The 23,776-nt window shown below is 40.0% G+C and overlaps 1 protein-coding gene across 1 annotated transcript in view; it reads right to left on the reverse strand.

Moving 5' to 3' along the window:
• Positions 1-23,776, reverse strand: part of LOC115212689 (dynein beta chain, ciliary-like) — a 168,850-nt gene that overhangs the window by 89,233 nt on the left and 55,841 nt on the right. The window contains exons 22-30 of the mRNA XM_029781368.2: positions 22,084-22,308; positions 20,967-21,185; positions 15,251-15,403; positions 13,683-13,916; positions 9,776-10,071; positions 8,612-8,768; positions 6,485-6,747; positions 3,920-4,058; positions 1,609-1,701 (exon numbers count right to left, since the gene is read on the reverse strand). Coding sequence (XP_029637228.1) covers positions 1,609-1,701; positions 3,920-4,058; positions 6,485-6,747; positions 8,612-8,768; positions 9,776-10,071; positions 13,683-13,916; positions 15,251-15,403; positions 20,967-21,185; positions 22,084-22,308 — 1,779 coding nt within the window. The remainder of the gene's footprint in view (positions 1-1,608; positions 1,702-3,919; positions 4,059-6,484; positions 6,748-8,611; positions 8,769-9,775; positions 10,072-13,682; positions 13,917-15,250; positions 15,404-20,966; positions 21,186-22,083; positions 22,309-23,776) is intronic.

A 23,776-nucleotide genomic window follows, 5' to 3' on the forward strand; every position in this document is an offset into this window, starting at 1 on the left:
CTTCACCTCAATAACCATTACCACTACCATAGACAAGACCATAATGATGTCAGCATTGACCATAAAGATAATGTCAATGAAAAGAAAGATGATGATGACCACAGTAAAATTCTGCTAGCGCCCATTTGCCTGACTTAAAAAAAAAATGGTTCTACTTTTACTTCATGGTTGAGTGTACAATAAATACTATATTTAAAAGATATTCCTTCCTGCATTTACCATTTAGTTTATGCAGCTCAGAAGATGTGATACAATGATCTGTGGAAAATATTCTTGAAGGAATTGAAGGTTGAAAGTCACCATTGATGGCAGACACAGATATGGAATAAGTTCTAACAAAGAACATGCTAGGAAATTGAAACAAGTCTTCAACCGTATTGTGCAGCAGAACTTAGAATAAACCCAGATAAAGCAGAAATCAGCAAAGATAAAGGCAGGAAAAGCATCCAAATTTAGAAATGCTTCTCTTAAAGTTTACCTGTTACTTGCAAGTGGGCATGAATTGGTAGCTTGTACCATACTTTCACAAATTATTTTAGGTGTTTACATAGACGTCTTCTCAGCCCTCCCCCATTTTACCCATCAGAATATGTGACATTTAGAGGAAGAGAGAGATGTCACTGAAGTCAGCTGGTACTTGTTTACAGTTGAGCAGAGTAGAGCAGCATGATCTGAAGCACCTTTATCAAGGACTCAATGCACCACTCCATTCAGAAATTGAACCCATGACTTTCTGATCATGCGTCCAATACTAACCATTAGGCCATGTGCCACCACAAAAACAAAATAAACAAAAGATCATTGATGTACTAAAAAAAACAAAATAATATTCCACACAGGTAAGCATGTAAAAATGGATATAATGCATTATATATAAAAAAAAGTATTATAAATATATAAAAAAAAGTATTATAAATATATAAAAAAAAGTAAAATTTGAAACACTAATTAAAGGATAACTAAATCAAAACTACTTGCTTATCTTATCAATTTTATTTCAATACTCCAAGCAAAGCCCCAGTATGGCCAAATTCCACCTGATGCAACCCATAAAAGATAAATGGTAAAATGGCCTGAGGGCGAGCTGGCAGAAACGTTAGCATGCCGGGTGAAATGCTTAACGGTATTTCGTCTGCCGCTATGTTCTGAGTTCAAATTCTGCCGCTACGTTCTGTGTTCAAATTCCGCCAAGGTCGACTTTGCCTTTCATCCTTTCGGAGTCGATTAAATAAGTACCAGTTACGCACTGGGGTCGATATAATCGACTTAATCCATTTGTCTGTCCTTGTTTGTCCTCTCTGTGTTTAGCCCCTTGTGGGTAGTAAAGAAATAGGTAAAATGGCCTGAGGGATAAGTTTATTGAGCTATTAATTCATAGGTTATAAGTTCACACCTGTTCCAGAATGTGATATTGGGCAGGACAGAATCCTACACACCTTGGTTCTTGATTCACACAGTTGTTAAGAAAAGATACCAGATCTTCTACCTTTTCTGCTCTGCATAACACAAGTCCAAACTAGGCACTGGCTTTATGGACTCCTGTGTTTGTGAAATTTAAGATGAAGTATTTGATTTAGCAATCAACAAATATGTGAAAATGCAACTTACCTGATCTTCTGCTCGATTGGGATCACTTCTTTTTAGAGATCCAGCAACAACCAAGACTGATTTGATTGCACGCAACCCCCAATCATAGTGATCCTGAAGACAAAAGTTAAAAATTTGAGGTTAGATTAAAGAATTAATAACATGGTGTTGAACTAGTAGAATTGTTAGATTGCTAGAAAAAACTGATTGCAGTATTTAGTTACAACCAGTTCCATTTTAAGGCATCAGCACAAAGGGTAATTTTCTAGGGACCTTAATTTTCTAAAGACCTAATCTAAGTGTGCTGATACTTGTTATCAACAAATAAATACTATAGGCCCTAATTGCTATATGCAGAGGCTTATGATACTGCTAAGATGGACCTGATTACAGCTCTTCATGTTCTGCAATCAAATACTGCTGAGGTCAGCTTTGACTTTCATCCCTCAAGGTTTGATAAAAATAAAGTACTAATAAAATACTGAGATTGATTTAATAGTCCTATAAATCTTCTGAGATATAAATGGGATTGTATTAGCAGAAGAAGATACACAAAACATTAAGGTTGGGAAAATTAATGTTAGAAGAAAATTATAATGGTCCTGAAGAGAAAAGTTGAAAAGAAGCAGCTTGATGTTATTGTCAAACTGTGTGAGCCTACAGCATAGGTCAACTCAATGGTCACAGTACAAAAATGTGACAAGATAATTATTTGCATTGATCCACAAAATTACTATGCATGAACATCACCCAGCTGTTGAGGAAGTTGCTACATAAATAGGCAATGCTACTAAGTTCACTAAACGGTTACTGGCATATAGCTGGACAAAGAAAACTGAAAACTGTATACAATAAATACTATATTTAAAAGATATTCCTTCTTGCATTTACGATTTAGTTTATGCAGCTCAGGAGATGTGATACAATGATCTGTGGAAAATATTCTTAAAGGAATTGAAGGTTGAAAGTCACCATTGATGGTAGACACAGGTATGGAATAAGTTCTAACATAGAACATGCTAGGAAATTGAAACAAGTCTTCAACTGTATTCATCATCATCATCATCATTGTTTAACGTCCGCTTTCCATGCTAGCATGGGTTGGACGATTTTGACTGAGGGCTGGTGAACCAGAAGGCTGCACCAGGCTCCAATCTTGATCTAGCAGTTTCTACAGCTGGATGCCCTTCCTAACCACTCCGAGAGTGTAGTGGGTGCTTTTTACATGCCACCAGCACGGGGACCAGTCAGACGGTACTGGCAATGACCTCGTTCGAATCTTTTTACACATTCCACTGGCACAGGTGCCAGTAAGGTGACGTTGGTAATGATCACGCTCGAATGGCGCCCTTTTACGTGCCACCAGCACAGAAGCCAGTTGGCTGCTCTGACAACGATCACGCTCAGATGGTACTCTTGGCACCCTACTAGCATGGGCACAAGTGCCAGTAAGGTGACGTTGGTAACAATCACACTCGAATGGTACCCTTTTATATGCCACTGGCATGGAAGCCGGTTAGCTGCTCTGTCAACGATCGCACTCGTATGGTGCTTTTTGAACCCCACTAGCACGGATGCCAGTCATCGAATTTGATTTTGATTTTGATTTCACTTGCATCAACAAGTCTTTGCAAGCAGAGTTTAGTGACCAAAGAAGGAAAAGGTACGCATAAGTGGGCTGGTTACGCTCCCGGCATAGGCCACAGGTTATGGTCTCATTTGGCTTGCCGGGTCTTCCCAAGCATATTGTGCAGCAGAACTTAGAATAAACCCAGATAAAGCAGAAATCAGCAAAGATAAAGTTAGTTGTATCACTCACATACTCACTTGCCATGGTGCTAAACTAAATCCAGAGGATGTGTGAGCAGTTGTTGAGGTGCTACAACCCATGAATAAGAAACACAAGAATCAATCACACCTTACACAAGGTAAAGTAGTTTGGATGCAATATACTTAACAACACAATGGAATGGTTAGGGCTGGAATGATTTGGATAATAAGTTTGCTTAATCAGGGACAGCCTTAACCCTTTAGCATTTAAACCGGCCATATCTGGCCAAAAGTATTCTGCTTATTTTATGTTCAAATTGGCCAGATCTGGTCTCTCACACCAACCCTACAATATCGTCTTAAAAATTAATAGCCACCTCATCAAAATCTCATAGCTCCAAGATAATGCATGATTAGTTCAAAACAAAGTGGATGAAAAAGCATTAATTTTGGCAGAATAATGTGAACACTAAAGGGTTAATGATTCCACAAATGCCACCATCACAAAGAACAGTGCTAACAGCAACAACAGAAATACTTATAATACTCTGAAAATACATACCTGTTTTGACAAAAGCTCTTTACATAGTTGATATAATGTGATAAACTTTCTAGCAAGAAGCCGAGCATCAAGGAAACCCTCAGCTACCAACATGATTTCACAAATCAACTCAAAATCAGGCACAACCATAGCACAAGGTCTGAAATGATGGAGCGAAAGATAACTGAATAATATAAGCAATGTAATGTGTGTGAATGTGTGTACATGTGTGTGTGTGTGTATTTATGTATCCCATCATTATTGTTTTGATATAGATTGACAGAATTCAACAATGTCTTCTCAAGTAAGATAATCATCATCATTTAACATCTATTTTCCATGCTGGCATGGGTTAGAGTATAGCAATGTAGTAAATCACCAGTTTTAAGCAAATAAACAAACTGAAAGGGCAGACTTTAACTACAATTTCCTCAGGTCATAAGGATACAAAACAGTTCTTAGATCATATGACAAGGTCTCATATATGTAATATATAAAAATGCACCCTTTTTAAAGCCTAGCCATGCTCATGGGCCTGGTTTCCCGGTTTCTATGGTGTATGTGTTCCCCCCAGCTGGATGGAACGCCAGTCCATCGTAGTGTTACTCATTTTTGCCAGCTGAGTGGACTGGAGCAACGTAAAATGAAGCGTTTTACTCAAGAACACGTGTTGCCCGGTCCAGGAATCGAAACCACAATCTTACGATCTACTAAGCTATGCACCTCCACATATATGTAATATATAGTGAGATAAAAATAAACTTTGATTAACTGAGATTATCTGCAAAATTATGAGATAAACCTTCTTCCTAGGTGTCTTTAAAATCTAAAAATAGCTCCAATAATATCAGCTATTTTTGGAAAATTATGATGACAGATAAAAATCATTAAAAGTCATTTAAACAATGAACATATTTTAATGTGAAGAACATTTAGCTCAGTTGGCAACATAGAGAAGTAATTAGTAAATACAAAATGAGAGAGAAAATAATGACATTGAATCAAAACAACATAGGAGCTGAAGGAAGATACTTCAGTGGAATGTTCTATAAAGCACGGCTGGCAGGCACAGACATGGCTGTGTGGTTAAGAAGTTTGCATTCCAGCCATGTGGTTTTGGGCTCGGTGCTGCAATGTGGGCAAGTATCTTCTACTATAGCCCAAGGACAAACAAAACAGTAAGTATTAATGACTTGTAGGGGTGGCTAGCTGGCAGAAACGTTAGCACGCCAGGCAAAATGCTTAGCGGTATTTCATCTGCTGCTATGTCCTGAGTTCAAATTCCACCGATGTCGACTTTGCCTTTCATCCTTTCAGGGTCGATTAAATTAGTACCAGTTACGGACTGGGGTCAATGTAATCGACTTAATCTGTTTGTCTGTCCTTGTTTGTCCCCTGCATTTAGCCCCTTGTGGGTAGTAAAGAAATAGGTTTTTCATCAGTCTTAATGTTCTGAGTTCAAATTCCATCGACTTCGCCTTTCATCCTTTCAGGGTCGATAAATTAAGTATCAGTTGCATACTGGGGTCAATCTTATCAACTGGCTCCCTCCCCAAAAAATTTTGGGCCTTGTGCCTTGAGTAGAAAAGAATATTCGAACTGCATAAGGCGGTGAGTGGACAGAACCATTAGATAAATACTAAAATTGATTTGTTCAACTAAACACGTCCAGGCAGTGCCCCAGCATGGCCGCTGTCCAATGAATGAAACAAGTAAAAGATAAAAACTAAATAAATGTACAGTATGATACAAAGATCTTAAGCAATGCAGACATAGACATAAATGACTTATTTGTATTGCTGGAGGTTGACTTTGCCTTCCATCCTCTCGGGGTCGATAAATAAAGTACCAGTTTCGCACTGGGTTGATGTAATCGACTTAATCCCATTGTCTGTCCTTGTTTGTCCCCTCTATGTTTAGCCCCTTGTGGGTAGTAAAGAAATATATTATGTTACTCCCCATAGCATAATGGTTAGTCCATCAAGATATTCTAAAAGTACGGGTTCCTTTATACCAGTTACCTATTTTCGAGTCTCTTTCATATATTCCCTTTGCATCTGCATCCACACTTAGTTTAATATATGTATATATATATATATATTATATATATATATATATATATATATATATCTTTATATATAAAAGTCAAGTTGTGTGTCTGTCTCCTACGATTTAGATTCCTAACTACTCCCACATTTTGCGGTGCAGTTTAACCAAAACCAGGTATCTTATAGTCGTGATTCATATCAAGCCCTTCTGGGTATTAGCGCGCGTCTATGATGAGTCTACGATTTAAAAAAAAATTTACCATCATTTTTTCCATTTTAATGCATTTTTTTTGCTATTATATAAGGGAAGTAACTCTCTAAAAATGTCTACGATGAGTCAACGATTTAAAAAAAAATTTACCATCATTTTTTTCCATTTTTAATGCATTTTTTTGCTATTTTTTGGCTATAACTCTCTAATAATGCTTATATAGTTATTTCCCTTACAAACCCGAGCAACGCCGGGCGATACTGCTAGTATATATATATATATATATATATATATATATATATTAAGTTGACAATAAATAATAGATACCTGAAAAGTGCTTTTAAGTTCTCTGGAAGTTCTGTTCGCCCAGCATAGCCAGGATTCATGGTAATAAAAATTCCAACGGTAGGAACAATTTTGATGTGTTCCCCCATGAAATTAAATTCCTTCTTTTTGTCTTTGATGGCATCTTGAATGCTTTTTACTTGGACAGCCACAACAGACAAAACCTCCACAGAGATACGATTGAATTCATCAAAACATCCCCAAGCCCCAGATTGGGCAAGACCTTTGTAGATATTACCAACGGACTGGAAATCAAGAAAGATAGAGATTTGATTAGACAAGAGAAATTAGATGCTAAACTTGATTTGTGTTAAGATGTGATTCTATGATTCTAATCTTGAATGGCAATATGTGATTCAGATCATTATCATCTTCATTTACCATCTGTTTTCCATGCTGACACCGGTTCGATGGTTTGACAGGATCTGGTGAGCCACAGATCTGCATCATGCTCCATCTCAGCTTTGGCATGGCTTCTATAGCTGGATGCCCTTCTCAATGCCAACCATTTTACAGTATGTGATGGATGCTTTTTTGGGGCCACCAGCACTGGTGGGATTACCAAATAACTTGCAAGGGAAGAAAGGTAAAAAAGATGGGGAAGAAAAAGGTCCTCTCAATGAAGTGATGGTGGAAGATATTTGATCAGGAAGAGGTAATTTTTACCTTTCCTCTTCTTACCTTTCCAATATATACATGAGTGTATGTATGTGTGTATGAGTGTATACCATTAGTACGGCAGTATTTATTATATATTATACTAGGTGGCCCTGTACCATAAAAAATGACAGCTAATTGTATTTTATGTATAAATAAGGTACAAAATAAGGCACATAATAGTCACTGATACAAACATTCACATACTTCCCTTGTACATGCACACACATACACATATATACTCACACAGATTTGAAACACTTTGATTTTTCTTTTCAGCATTGAATGTTCATCATCCCACTTCCATTGCACACACACACACACACACACACAAAACGACTCCCTTTTACATATACACACATATACTCATGCAGAGTTGAAATGCTGTTTGATTTTTTTTTTCACTGTAGTATTTCCGTCAACCCACTACCAAATTTGCCATCACCCTTACTTTCCTTATTAATCTATCACCCCTTTTTTTCTCATTCATATGTTGTGACAGAGAAAAACACAAAAGTATTATTATAGTAGCTATTCAGTAATGTCATAGTTTTATGGAACACATGGTGTATACACTTTCATTACAAGGAATACAAACCAATGTCAGTATTTGAACTGCATAAGAAAGTGGCAAGCTGGCAGAAACATTAGCATGCTGGGCAAAATGCTTAGCAATATTTCGTCTGTCTTATGTTCTGAGTTCAAATTCTGTTGACTTTGCCTTTCATCCTTTCAGGGTCGATAAATTAAGTATCATTGCATATTGGGGTTGATCTAATCGACTGGCACCCTCCCCAAACAATTTCAGGCCTTGTGCCTTGAGTACAAAAGAATATTTGAACTGCATTAGGTGGTGAGTGGACCGAACCGTTAGCACACTGGGCAAAATGCTGAGCGGAATTTTCTTTGTTTTTATGTTCTGAGTTCAAATTCCACCGAGGGCGACTTTGCGTTTCATCCTTTCGGAGTCAATAAAATAAGTACCAGTTGAACACTGGGATTGATGTAATTGATTTGTCCTCTTCCACAAAATGTGATGGCACATGGCTCAGTGGTTAGAGCATCAAGCTTACGATTGTGAGGTTGTGAGCTCGAATCCCGGACCGGGCTGTGTGTTGTGTTCTTGAGCAAGGCACTTTATTTCACGTTGCTCCAGTTCACTCAGCTGTAGAAATGAGTTGCGACGTCACAGGTGCCAAGCTGTATCGGCCTTTGCCTTTCCCTTGGATAACACTGGTGGGGTGGAGAGGGAGGGCTGGTATGCATGGGCGACTGCTGGTCTTCCATAAACAACCTTGCCCGGACTTGTGTCTAAGAGGGTAACTTTCTAGGTGCAATCCCATGGTCACTCATGACCGAAGGGGGTCTTTACCCTTCCACAAAATTGGTGGCTTTGTGCTAAAATTTGAAATCAATATTTAAACCGTATAGTCTGGACAACAATTTGCTTACCTTATAGTCCATCTGCTCTGAACAGTTGAATACGTAGACCATAATACCAAGAGCCCTTCCTAAATCTTTGGTGGTTTCTGTTTTACCGGTACCTGCAGGACCAGCTGGAGCTCCACTCATAACGAGATGAAGAGACTGAGTGAGTGTAATATAACACCTAAAACAAAACAAAACAAAAACAAACAAAAATTAACAAACTGCTTTGATAACTTCACATACAAGAGGGTAACCCAAAAGTTCTCTGTGGGACAAGCCCGTAGTGGTTCAGGCTTCCGCTACTAGAAGTCACTTGATGCAACTGTCAGGCATCATGTCACACCAATGCACTATGGTGTATCACTCCATGGTATTACATCAGATCACACCAGTGCACTACAATGCAGCAATTGAGAACCACAGGTTTAAACTATTAAATGTCAGTGGTTAGAGGGGAAATTTTAAGCACAAAGCAAGTTCCAGAGAGAAGCTGTTCTGGAGAGAAAGGATCATAGTTTATGATTAGTTCAGGTTTGTAGAGGCCCAGATGCAGAGGAGGTGAAAGGAGAAGGATAAACAACAGATGAAATAAGTGGGTATAGTTATAGATGACTTACAATGAGCATTGTTGTCATAAGCGGAAAGCGTAACCTCTCGAAAGAGCTGTTCTTCACTCCTGCTCCAGAGCATTGGCTGCGGGGTCACTCCGAAAAGCTCTATCTGCGGCGATTTCATCTCAATCGAAGAAGAGGGGCTTTCTCCGTCCGGGTTGCGGATCCGTGGAATAAGCTGCCGGACGAGATAGTGAAAATGCCGACAACCGCTCAGTTCAAAGTCTCTCTTGACCAGAAATGGCCTGAACTCTTTGCATGAACACCCTCCCTGTACATAACTCCATGTCCCCCTACATGGCCTTGTCTTTTGCTTTTTGAGCCAAAAAATTAACTTAACTTAACTTAACAGTGGAAGATAGAGAAAGAGGACACAGCTTGCCAATGGGCAAGTGACAGAAATATGATGGTGAGTAATAGTTTTCTTATCAATGGGGAGGCATCATAAGATAAACATAATATATTACATGTGATTTGTGAGCCAACAGGGGACACATCAGCAAATATGGTATGCAAGTAAACAACAAACCAAATAAATAACTAAAAGCAAAAAAAAAAAGAAATATTGTTAATATACCTGTCTGTAAGAGGAGTTATGACCAGTCGTGGAGCATTACCCAGATACTCGTGGCTGTAGCGGAATTGGGCATCACAGATGTTAGCAAAGCAATCCTTGGCACCTTGCTCATCCCATCGATGTCTGAGCTGAGACAACCAAGAAAATGCTTGAGCATTATCTACTTTATTTGCAATCATTTTTGTTACAACATCTCGAGCGTGTACATCAATGGTACATATGGTCATTATTTTCTGGCGGTCACCTTTGTTCAGCTCACCTACAAGCATTGTAATTAAGGCATTCAGCTGCTGGATCTGTGTAAAGAAAAAAGTATTTTAATTATACACACATACACACACACACACATTGTGAACATAAGTTGAGAAGTTAATTATGCGTAGCCGTATTTCGTCTGTCGTTACATTCTGAGTTCAAATTCCACTGAGGTCAACTTTGCCTTTCATCCTTTTGGGGTCGATAAATTAAGTGCCACTGGGGTCGATGTCATCGACTTAATCCCTTTGCCTGTCCTTGTTTGTCCCCTCTGTGTTTAGCCCCTTGTGGGTAGTAAAGAAATATATATGTATAAAAGCACACACTACACTCTCGGAGTGGTTGGTATTAGGAAGGGCATCCAGCTGTAGAAACTCTGCCAGATCAGATTGGAGTCTGGTTCGCCAGACCTCAGTCAAATCGTCCAACCCATGCTAGCATGGAAAGTGGACATTAAATGATGATGATGATTGTTTATACATAAATATATATGAAAAGATTACTTTCAAAATCAGATATGTGCATTGGAATGACTTTGGAGTAATTTTTTAAAACAACAACTTGAATATATCTGATATGGACTGGAAGACTAAGATTTGTTTACTGTCTATATGGCATCTATCCCAGTTTGAAAATTTCACACATGTGAAGCCAGCAGTTTGCAGATTGTGTTTTAATGGTTATCATGAAATCGACTAAATATGCACTTATACCAATTTTGAAAGTAAGTTCCTCATATGTATATATTGTTTAATAGTGATCATAGTTTGAGAAATCAATAATACATATATATGTATTATGAGGTATTTATATTATGTGGCCTACGAGACAAAGGTGGTGTCCAGCAGTAACAGCAGTTAGAGGCAGTGACAGCAAGTGAGAGTGCAGCCATGCACGTCTGGTCCAGTTAAAAGTACCCCTGATGCGTTGGGCAATATGATATGCTTGAGAAGACCTATTGAGTCAAGTAAAGCCAATATCATAGCTGTGGCCAGAGCCCCTTGACTGGCTCCCATGCCTGTGGCACATAAAAAGCACCATCCAAACATGGTCGATGCCAGATCTGCTTGACTGGCTCCTGTGCTCGTGGCACATAAAAAGCACCATCCAAACATGGTCGATGCCAGATCTGCTTGACTGGCTCTTGTGCCAGTGGCATGTAAAAAGCACCATCTGAACATGGTTGATGCCAGTACCCGCTGACTGGCCCCCATGCTGGTGGCATGTAAAAAGCACTATCCGAACGTGGTCGATGCCAGGCCCACCTGACTGGCTCCTGTGTCAGTGACACGTAAAAAGCACCCACTGCACTATCAGAGTGGTTGGTGTTAAGAAGGGCATCCAGGTGTAGCAACATTTCCAGATCAGATTGGAGCCTGGTGCAGCCGCTGGCTCTCCAAACCTCAGTCAAACTGTCCAACCTATGCCAGCATGGAAAACAGATGTTAAACGATGATGTTGATGATGACGATGATGATGATATATTGTTCATGACAAACTGCAGTAAAAAGCCATTATAGGTTTGAATATCTCCCAAACATATTTGATGTGGTCTTAAGTTTGTTTATTCTCTATCACTGCTTTGCACATCAACTCAGAATTTAATAGAATTGTTTTTAATTTATACAATATTAATATTCTTGTTACCTGTTTTAGATTTGTCTAAAATCTATATATTGACATCACTTTTTACATTTTTAATAAATTTACATCAAAGTTTCTGGTTTTCGGAAGTGTGTCTGTAAAAACTACAATATGTCTGTCTGAGGTTATTGTAAGCATTCTTCTGATGACCAAAACTTTTGTTGCCAGACATGTCAGGGTTTGGTACTCAAACAGAATAAGTTATGTATCAGTCAACCTGCTGAAAATAGCAGCCAAAATTCTTAAAAATCCCACCGTTCAATATAGATAACATTGAAAACTTTAAATCCTGATGGACTAGAAATTATTCCATCATAGATTTTGAGTATGATTCATCTGTACCTGCACAATATCACTGTTTATTTCAAGCTACTGAAAGAAGACCTCTGCAGTGGTGCACAATCCACTCGATACAGCAACCTAATTTCTTTCAAATCATATCCTTTCATCTTAAATTAGAAAAGGATACATTGGAAAATGCCATTCTATATACAGTCCTAAGATATATATATATATATATATATATATATATGGATGCCTTTGTTAAGATATGTATATAGTGTATGTGTGTATGTGTATATATATATATCTATATATATAAAACTCAACTTGTGTGTCTGTGTGTTTAACTTCCCGGCACATCTCCTCCTAGCCAACAAATCGTAGAACCACAAAAAATGGGTCACTTAAAGTTTAGGCGAATGGAAATTGAACTGCACTATTTCTGTTCCAAAATTCATCTCGCAAGTGCAAAAATCGATAATGTGTTTGTTTAGGCCTTATCCCATGCATTGAATAGTGAACTTTACTCAGTCAGCTGTTTGACGTGAACTGTGTTCACCACGCGTGTAAGCATGCATAAATTGCATGAAAAATTAAAAATCAAGATATAAAAACGAATCGCCGTAAACATTGTAGAAATTCGGCAAAGAAATGAATTTTCAGGATGTAGCCTGGAGGGTTTTTTCGTATTAATCGTTTGGACTTTGTGAACACATACCAATTGTTTTCATAACATTTTTAACGCTTTGAATTAAATGTGACCATTTTGCGTTGAGTCTGCAGTTTGAATCACTTTAACCAAATTTTAGCAGGCCGGATTTTTGATCATCATGATACATCACCAGCGACTCCCTGAAACTCTCCCCTGAAATCCCCGTTGAGAAATCTATATATATAAAACTCAACTTGTGTGTCTGTGTGTGTATTTGTGTGTGTGTCTGTGTGTTTAACTTTTGGATCTACCAAGTTTCATTATTAAGGATGGAAAGTAGTGTGTAGCAAATCTATATATATAAAGCTGAAGTTGTCTGTGTGTGGCATGTTTGGTAGCCTTCAACTAATACTATCTCTTTCAAGACCCTGCAGCTCAAGTTGACCAAAATTGAGAGTATGATAAAAGAAGGCTTGCTCTTCATTCTGTAGAAGATAAAATTCAAATCGGACCATGTTAACACCAAAAATTATTTACATCAAAAAGGTGCTTTTTTCTATGAAAATCCCAACTTTTTTACGATTTTTGACTGCTGTGTCACCATTTTTCAGTGTATTTCAACTGGAAAAATGTTCACTTGAAGAGAATAACAAGTTGCATAATGCAAAATTTTTACTTTTCAAAAATTCCAATTCTAAAGGGTCAAAACAAACCCAAGCAACACTGGGTGATACTGCTAGTATATATATATATATATATATATATATATAATATATATAAATATATATGAAGTTGGTTTTGCTTCTTCTTTCCTTTTGAGGTATACAAATAAATGAATGAGTACCAATACAACAAAAAGACTATACTAACAAAATTTTAGCTAATAACATACTACATTATATTAGGCACAGGTATAGCTGTGTGGTTAAGAAGCTTGCTTCCCATCCACAAGGTTCCAAGTTCAGTCCCACTGCATGGCACCTTGGCCTCGGGCTGACCAAAGCCTTGTAAGTGGATCTGGTAGGTGTAAAAGATGAAAAAAATAGATTATTCTCAATTTCAAAATTTCCTCACCTGCTTTTTATTATAATCTTTCATTGCATTTTCATAGCCTTCTTCTAGACGACCAAAAGCCATATTAACATCAGTCGTCCACCAAATCTGTGTTCCACACAAAGCAACTTGAGCACAATAATCGAATAGCCACAAGTCACGAGCTTTCTCTTCATATCCTACCACAGCTTCGGTCATCTGATATCGAATGGTGCTTCTCATAGTGTCTAAAACACTATTCAACCAGACTTCTACCTGTTAAATAAGAAGAAAGAAAAGTTCAATATTCAATCAGATTTTTATTTAAATTAGTTAACAAATCTCAACTGAAGTGTTTTTTTTTTTGCAACAGGAAAAAAAAAATCTGTTTCCATCCTACAAGATTGATATGTTGTTAAAAGTGCCAGTGACACGTAAAAAGCACCGTCCGAACGTGGCAGATGCCAGCGCCGCCGCCTGATTGGCGTCCGTGTCAGTGACACGTAAAAGCACCAACTGATCGTGGCCGTTTGCAAGCCTCCCCTGGCCCCTGTGCTGGTGGCACGAAAAAAGCACCCACTACACTCATAGGGTGGTTGGCGTTAGGAAGGGCATCCAGCTGTAGAAACACTGCCAGATCAGACTGGAGCCAGGTGCAACCTCCCGGCCCCCCAGACCCCAGTCGAACCATCCAACCCATGCTAGCATGGAAAACGGACGTTAAATGATGATGATGATCATGATGATGATGATGAATAGGATGCACTGTTAGGAGTAATGCTGGTATTATTTACCAATGGCTTTAACCTGAATAAAGTGGGTAAGACAACTAGCAGAGTTGTTTGTTTATGATATCTTGGGTAAGTGTTTTCTGTTATATAGCTTTGGGCCAACTAATGACTTGTGAGTGAATTTGGTAGATAAAGACAATAGGAATACATGTGCATGTGTGCATGTGTTCAAAAAAAGATTAAGGGTACTTCTTGAGCCATAAGTTCATAAGGTCAGTTTCCCGGAATCTGTGATTTATGTACTCCCTGTTGCATGGCATGGGATGCAAGAGGGGTGGGGTACAGGATTACTCATTTTTGCCAGCTGTGTGACTTGAGCAATGTGAAATGGAGTGTTTTGCTCAAGAATACAACGCATCACCAGGTCCAAGAATTGAAACCACAATCTTACAATCATAAGTGCAACACCCTAACCACTAAGCCATACACTTTAACAATAGATAAGTTAGTTACTGACAATTAAACCTTTGTCCAGTCCTTTAACCCTTTAGTGTTTAAACCGGCCATATCTGGCCCAGATATTCTACATGTTTTATATTCAAACTGACTATATCTAGCCTCTCACACCTAACCTACATTGACATTCTAAAAATAAACAATCACATCATTGAAACCTCAAAGCTATAAAATAATGCCTGATTTTTTAAAACAATTTGAGTGAAAAAGTATTACATTTAACAGAGTAATCTGAACACTAAAGGGTTAAACTTTGTACTGAAGCAGCACAGTGAACCTCCAAATTGAATAAAAATGCAGAAATATTAAATCTAAAAAAAGAAAAGAATTACACACACAACTGGTCTAATATTCTTACATTACCTGTCCAGAGCAGTCGCATTTATGGTCAAGAGCCACATATTCTCCATCTTTGCTGTACATTCCTGTAGCTATTTTAGTGTCATTTCCATCAGAATCTTTCTCAAATTCGAGTTTGGCCAAACTATCAAACAGTTTGGTAAGATGAGTACAAACCTATATAGATTACAGAGAAATATGTAAGGTAAAATGTCTTTAAAATAATGTTTCAGAGATGGTATATTATAAAGCATGGTTAAATGTATAATTTAATTTCGATATAGTCACAATGCCATACATTCAGAGGGAAGTGGATGTATAGCCAATTAAATTGTCCCTCAGTATTTGTAAGGATGAAAAGTAAAATCGACTTTGAAAGGATTTCAACTCAGAACAAAATGCAACAAATCTAAATACTCTAAAGTATTCTATCTAATGTTCTAATGATTCTACAACCCTTTGGCAAAGGGAGATAAGCACCTAGTGTTTACTATTATAGTAAGGCATTTCTCCCTCCATGTTTTGAAGAGGTCTTAGGCGAGCAGTGTTTGGGGTCTGAACATACGCCATAAGACCAAACACCTAATGTGCGAGAAACCCAGGGTAACTCCATAAACCGGCCTTCCCACCGTACAGATATATAAAAAAATATGGAAAAAAGTGAAAGGAGTATATATAAATATATATATACACGTAAAAAGCACCATCCGTACATGGCCGATGCCAGTGCCGCCTTGACTGGCTTCCGTGCCGGTGGGACATAAAAACCACCAACCGTTCATGGCCGTTGCCAGCCTACCCTGGCACCTGTGCCGGTGGCACATAAAAAGCACCATCCGTACGTGGCCGATGCCAGCGCCGCCTTGACTGGCTTCCGTGCTGGTGACACGTAAAAGGCACCAACCGTTCGTGGCCATTGCCAGCCTACCCTGGCACCTGTGTCGGTGGCACGTAAAAAGCACCATCCGTACATGGCCGATGCCAGCACCTCCTTGACTGGCTTCCATGCCAGTGGCACATAAAAAGCATCAATCATTCATGGCTGTTGCCAGCCTACCCTGGCACATGTGCCGGTGGCACGTAAAAAGCACCATCCGTATGTGGCAGATGCCAGCACCGCCTTGACTGGCTTCCGTGCCGGTGGCACATAAAAAGCACCAACCGATCATGGCCGTTGCCAGCCTCCCCTGGCACGTAAAAAGCACCCACTACACTCACGGAATGGTTGGCGATATGAAGGGCATCCAGCTGTAGAAACACTTCCAGATCAGACTGGAGGCTGGTGCAGCCTCCTGGCTTCCCAGGCCCCGGTCGAACCGTCCAACCCATGTTAGCATGGAAAACGGACGTTAAACGATGATGATGATGATGATATATATATATGCTTCGCTGGATGTGCAGTGTCAGTGTGCATGTTCAAGAGAGTGTAAGCATCTTGAGAGAAAAGTTGGGCATAAGAGACATCAGATATGGTGTACAAGAGAGACAACTGTGCTGGTATAGTCTCGTGATGCATATGGACGAAGATAACCACGTAAAGAAGTGCTGATCTCAAACTGTAGAGGAAACCTGTAGCAGAGGTAGACCCAGGAAGACACAGGGTGAAGTGGTGAAGCATGATCTTCAAACTTTTGGCCTCACAGAGACAATGATTAGTGACTGAGACCTTTGGCGATATGCTGTGTTTGAGAAGGCTCATCAAGACAAGTGAAATCATAGTCATGGCCAATGCTGGTGTCACATAACTGGCACTTGTGCCGGTGGCACGTAAAGAGCACCTTTCAAGCGTTGGACCTCATGGAGGCAAAGTGGCATGTGACAAGCTCCTTTCAAGTGTTGGATCTCACGGAAGCAATGACAAATGACTGAGACCTTTTGCATTATATCATGCTTGAGAAGAAGACCTATCAAGCCAAGTAAAATCACAGTCACGGCAGATACTAATGTCATGCAAATGGCACCCGTGCCAGTGGCACGTAAAAGAGCCCATTACACTCTCAGAGTGGTTGACGTTAGGAAGGACATCCAGCTGTAGAAACCATGCCAAATCATAATGGAGTCTGGTGCAGCCTCCAGCTTGCCAGTCTTGGTCAAACCGTCCAACCTATGACAGCTTGGACAACAGATGTTAAATGACGATGATGATGATGATGATGATTGCCAGCCTTGCCTGGCCCCCATGCCGGTGGCACGTAAAAGCACCATCCGTTCGTGGCCGTTTGCCAGCTCTGTCTGGCACCTGTGCAGGTGGCACGTAAAACACACCCACTACACTCACGGAGTGGTTGACGTTAGGAAGGGCATCCAGCCGTAGAAACACTGCCAAATCTGACTGGGCCTGATGAAGCCTTCCAGCTTCACAGACCCCAGTTAAACCGTCCAACCCATGCTAGCATGGAAAACGGACGCTAAATGATGATGATGATGATGATATATATGCTAATATTGAACAGTGAGAATGAGCACTCAACACTGCACTGGTGGATAAATATTATTTATTCGTTAGATTAAAAAGGCTACCTTTAGTTTCATGCCAAGCATTCTCAGCAATTATCAAGCCTGCCACATGAGACATTGGTACTTGTCTCTATCTTGGATGAGAATACAATAAGGCTACAGTCTCATGTAGCTTCACTGTATCCTCATCCAAGATGGAAACGAGTACCAATGTCCCATGTGACAGATATAATTGCCGAGAATACACAGCATGAAACCAAAGGTAGCTTTGTTAACCAACAAAAAAAATGTGTGTAAGTATATATATAATATATATATATCATCATCATCATCGTTTAACGTCCGTTTTCCAGGCTGGCATGGGTTGGATGGTTTGACTGGGGTCTGGGAAGCCAAAAGACTGCACCAGGCTCCAGTCTGATCTAGCATTGTTTCTACAGCTGGATGCCCTTCCTAATGCCAACCACTCCGAGAGTGTAGTGGATGCTTTCTTACGTGCCACCAGCACAGGTGCCAGAGGGGGCTGGCATCGACCACGATCAGATGGTGCTTTTTACGTACCACTGGCACAGAAGCCAGTCAAGGCGGCACTGGCATCGGTCACATTCGGGTGTTGCTTTTTACATGCCACCAGCACAGGGATCGCAACTACAATTTCCATTTGAATGTGATTTAATTTGATTTCGACGTACATGACTCAATAGAGCCCCTCAAGCACGGCATGTCGCCCTACAATCCAAGGAACTTTTGAGTGGGCTGGTTATGCGACACTAGTGTGGGTTACAGCTGTGAACTCACTTTATTTGCCAGGTATGTATGTATGCTGGTTATATTTTTAGTTTCTACATGTTTTACCATTATGGTTGATTGGAACCCTGTAAGGGCTGTTCGAAGTGCACTGGGATGCTTAACTAGAACAGATCATCAGGGAACACTTTATTGCCTTATGTTACAGAAACCTAATGTCTATGTGGAGCTCTAAACATAACAGTAACAGTCATGCATCTGTTTGTACACACACACACACACACACACACACACACACACAAACACACACACACAAACACACATTTATGAATAGGAAAAAGAAAGAAATTAACAATCCAAGTATTTTCCATCAATGCTGCCGCCACTACTACTACTACTACTAGATACTTTAATGATGTGTTTTCCCATTCCAGCATTAACTGAATAATTTGCCAGGACGCATTGTTGTAACTTTGTCTTCGTCCTTGGTCAATACACTTTCTGTTAATGAATAGCATAATTTCACAAAGAATCCTGGATGAAAACTGACCAATGACCAAATAACAAAAACAACAAGAACTTCAGCATCCCTCCCACCCTGTCAACACTCCTCTCCAATATTGCATACTGATTCAATCATCATGGAATATAGTTGCACCAGATGCTGCACCAATTACCTCTTCCTTCAGATTGAGCACTAAACACATCCTTGATCATCAGTCCTTCTCCAGAATTGCATCCTCTCAAGAATTCCATCACTGGTATTGTTCACTGGTATTCTGCGAGCTGGCAGAAACGTTAGCACGCTGGGCGAAATGCGTAGCCGTATTTCATCTGTTGTTACGTTGTGAGTTCAAATTCCGCCGAGGTCGACTTTGCCTTTCATCCTTTCGGGGTCGATAAATTAAGTACCAGTTACATACTGGGGTCGATGTAATCGACTTAATACCTATGTCTGTCCTTGTTTGTACCCTCTGTGTTTAGCCCCTTGTGGGTAATAAAGAAATAGGTATTGTTTTCCTGATAGAAATCACAATCAAAATCAAAATCAAAATCAAAATCAAATTCGATGACTGGCGTCCGTGCTAGCAGGGTGCAAAGAGCACCATACGAGTGTGATCGACAGAGCAGCTAACCAGCTTCAGTGCCAGTGGCACTTAAAAGGTACCATTCGAGCGTGATCGTTACCAGCGTTGCCTTACTGGCACTCGAGCCCCATGCTAGTAGGGTATTAAGAGCACCATCTGAGCATGATCATTGCTAGAGCGGTTATCTGGCCTCCATGCCAGTGGCACATAAAAGACACCTTTGAGCGAGGTCGTTGCCAGTTCCGCTGGACTGGCTCCTGTGCAGGTGGCACATAAAAAGCAGCATCGCCTTACTGGCACCTGTGCCGGTGGCATGTGTAAAAAGATTTGAGTGAAGTCGTTGCCAGTACCGCCTGGCTGGCCCCGTGCTGGTGGCACGTAAGAGCACCCACTACACTCTCAGAGTGGTTGGCGTTAGGAAGGGCATCCAGCTGTAGATACTCTGCCAGATCAATATTGAAGCCTGATGCAGCCATCTGGTTCGCCAGCCCTCAGTCATTCGTCCAATCCATGCTAGCATGGAAAGTGGACGTTAAACAATGATGATGATGATGATGATGATAGACATCAAATTGCAGATGTTCAAACAAAACATCAGCTACATGAAGTGCCTCTTCTTTATATTACTTTGTATTATATGGTATATTTTGGTATATTTTAACTGGTGAACTAGCAGAATTGTTAGTAAACTGAACAAGAATGATTAGTGGCATTTCTTTTGGTTTTATGTTCTGAGTTCAAATTATGTCAAAGACACTCTTGCTTTTCATCCTCTCTGGGTCAATAAAATAAGTATCAGTCAAGTACTAGGGTTGATGTAATTAACTACCAAATTTCAGGTCTTGTGCCTTACTAGAAATGATTTCTGTGAATTTCTTTCATTTTTACTTCTTCCTTTTCCTTTAGTTTTTATAAAAATTCTTTTTGAACAACATGTAACAATAACAGCTCTCATAGGCGCAGGAGTGGCTGTGTGGTAAGTAGCTTGCTAACCAACCACATGGTTCCGGGTTCAGTCCCACTGCGTGGCATCTTGAGCAAGTGTCTTCTGCTATAGCCCCGGGCCGACCAATGCCTTGTGAGTGGATTTGGTAGACGGAAACTGAAAGAAGCCTGTCGTATATATGTATATATATATGTGTGTGTGTGTGTCTGTGTTTGTCCCCCTAGCATTGCTTGACAACCGATGCTGGTGTGTTTACGTCCCCGTTACTTAGCGGATCGGCAAAAAGAGACCGATAGAATAAGTACTGGGCTTACAAAAAGAATAAGTCTCGGGGTCAAGTTGCTCGATTAAAGGCGGTGCTCCAGCATGGCCGCAGTCAAATGACTGAAACAAGTAAAAGAGTAAAAGAGAGAGAGAGTGAGATCATGGAGCACTATTTCTTCTCCTATTCTGATAACAAATTTAAAAAACTAAAAACGTGTAGAATCCAAGGTGTACGTACGGCTGTTGGGTTGTTTCCATTAGACAAAATGTCTAATAGATCAACAGGAGAGACAAAATAGAAGCGAGGAAAAGCCAGTCTCTTTGTTTCTAAGTATTCTGCCAAAGCCTTCTCACACTTCACCAGTTCTGACTGGATTTTCTCCAAGCGTTCATATAAATTGGGACAACTTGTTGCTTGAATTACATTCTTTGTGACTTCAACTTCAGAAACAATTTGCTAAATAAGAAAAAGATATAAAACAAGAAAACCAATTTAACATGGGCTAAATAGTAACAGACAAGATTTGAACAAGGAACCTTTATTTAACCCTTTAGCATTTAAACCGGCCATATCCGGCCCAAATGTTCTACTTCTTTTATGTTCATACCATCTAGATCTGGCATTTCACTCATATCCTACAATGACATCCTCAAAATAAACCATCCCATCATCAAATTCTCAGAGCTACAAGATAATGCAGGATTAACTCAAAACAATGTGAATGAAAAAGCATTATATTTGACAGAGGGAGGCGCAATGGCCCAGTGGTTAGGGCAGCGGACTCGCGGTCGTAGGATCGCGGTTTCGATTCCCAGACCGGGCGTTGTGAGTGTTTATTGAGCGAAAACACCTAAAAGCACCACGAGGCTCCGGCAGGGGATGGTGGTGATCCCTGCTGTACTCTTTCACCACAACTTTCTCTCACTCTTACTTCCTGTTTCTGTTGTACCTGTATTTCAAAGGGCCGGCCTTGTCACTCTCTGTGTCACGCTGCATATCCCCGAGAACTGCGTTAAGGGTACATGTGTCTGTGGAGTGCTCAGCCACTTACACGTTAATTTCACAAGCAGGCTGTTCCGTTGATCGGATCAACCAGAACCCTCGTCGTCGTAATCGACGGAGTGCTTCCATTCCATATTTGACAGAGTAATCTGAACACTAAAGGGTTAATAACCATGGGTAAGGCCACAGATCCATATTCTCTTCTTCAGAAGGTCTTTTGGCCATTGCAGCTCTCATATAAGTAATTGATTATATCATGCTTTTGAAACCTAGTGTCCAGCTTATACAGGTAGAAGAGCTTTCACTTGAAGATTTCAAATAAGAAAAGATAAAGTAAATATAGCATTTATACCTTAAAATCAGAATCGATGTTGTCAAATCTCTCAGAGTCTTTTGGCAGTTGTTTTCTAATATCTTCTGACCCAATGAAGATACTTTCAAGATGAGACCAAGTGCGTTGCACTTCCATCCAAATACTGATCACCTGGTCAGCAGTAGACAATTTCATTTGCCAAGAAGTGACCTCACTTCGGAAGTAATCTATGAATTTCGATGTTAACATATTCTGCAACTGAACCTGTAAATTTCAATGCAAAGTATATTGAATTAAAGATAAAATGATAAAACAATTTATTAAAGGCACACTAAGTAGTAATGATTAAAATAAGATGTGTACAGTCATATTTAACATATTCATGCCATGCATAATTGTTTCTAGTTTAGGCCTGTAGCGTGACTGATATCCTCACTGTTTGAGAGACACATTAGGAATAATCTCATGGCAGATTACAACCATCTTTGGCTAGTTTGACCCTGTTGTGTCAACTGCTCTGATTGGTTGGCATTTGGTGTGGTTTGTCTCTCAACTTATTTCGCGCCAGTGTGTAAGCCAACCAATCACGGTCTATGGATAAGGTCTCGTGACACTGTTTTTCTGATCCTTCATTTGAGCCACCTAAACCCTATAAAAAGACCAGCATTCACTATTCCAGGTCTTTGGCTCTAGACCGTCGAAGGTCTAGTCCCTGACCACCGAGCTACTCAGCCATGTTCCAGTTCCAGCGACAGACGACTGACCACCCAGCCATGCTCCTGCTTCAGCCATGACAACGCTAATGTACACCAGCAGCGTAGGACGTCTCCACCACCGTCGCCATTACCACCGTCAACTTCAAATACGTACACGTCAACACCGTCCAGGTCTAAACTTCATACTGTTTGTGAATATTTCACCGAAGAAAAACAGTTGCAGACTACCTGAAAGAACTTTCTGTATCAAGAGACTCAGCACATCGTTGAAGCCCTAACTGCTGCATGACAGTTGCCCAACCGGCTTCTGCCTCGTGTCCTCAACATGTTGTTATAGAACTTGCTATCGTGTACCTCATGAACTGGTAAACAAATTCCATCTTAACTCAATATGCTAAGAAACGTATCTTATGCTCTGTATTCTGTTTTATATACACCTCTGTCGCATACACGAACACACAGACACAACACCTTGCTAGCACTCACACACACTCTCTTTGTACACTTTGTAAATAAAGTCTTCTGCTCTCTCAAACAGTAGAATGGTTGTCGTCCTTCATTCATTCCTTTTGGCACTGTATTTTATATCATGTATTTGGCTTCTTATTTTGTTAGGGGCGACCGTGCAGCGTTCAAAAGGAGACATTTGTCACCAACTCCTTATGTACAGTCATATTCCTTACAGGCCCAAGTCAAGCAGTTTTGAGGAGAAAGGGCCATTAGATGTCAGTGACCCCAGTACTAGACTGGTACTGTACCTTATCATCCCAGGATAGATGAAAGACAAATCTGACTGTAGCAGGATTTAAACTCAGAATGTAAAGAGCTAAAACAAATACCACAAGGCATTCCTATATGGATGAAATGCATGCAGATGATGATGATCAGCGTAGTGTGTGGGTCTGGTTTGACCCAGAAGGTTTTCCGTAAGACATTTGGAAGAGTTTATAACAAGCAGGTGTAAGCACCATTAAGTCTTGTCTCTAGGTGTCTAGTGAATGTCCATGTAGCAGATC

The sequence above is a fragment of the Octopus sinensis genome, linkage group LG1 (assembly GCF_006345805.1).
Source record: "Octopus sinensis linkage group LG1, ASM634580v1, whole genome shotgun sequence".
Taxonomy (NCBI): domain Eukaryota; kingdom Metazoa; phylum Mollusca; class Cephalopoda; order Octopoda; family Octopodidae; genus Octopus; species Octopus sinensis.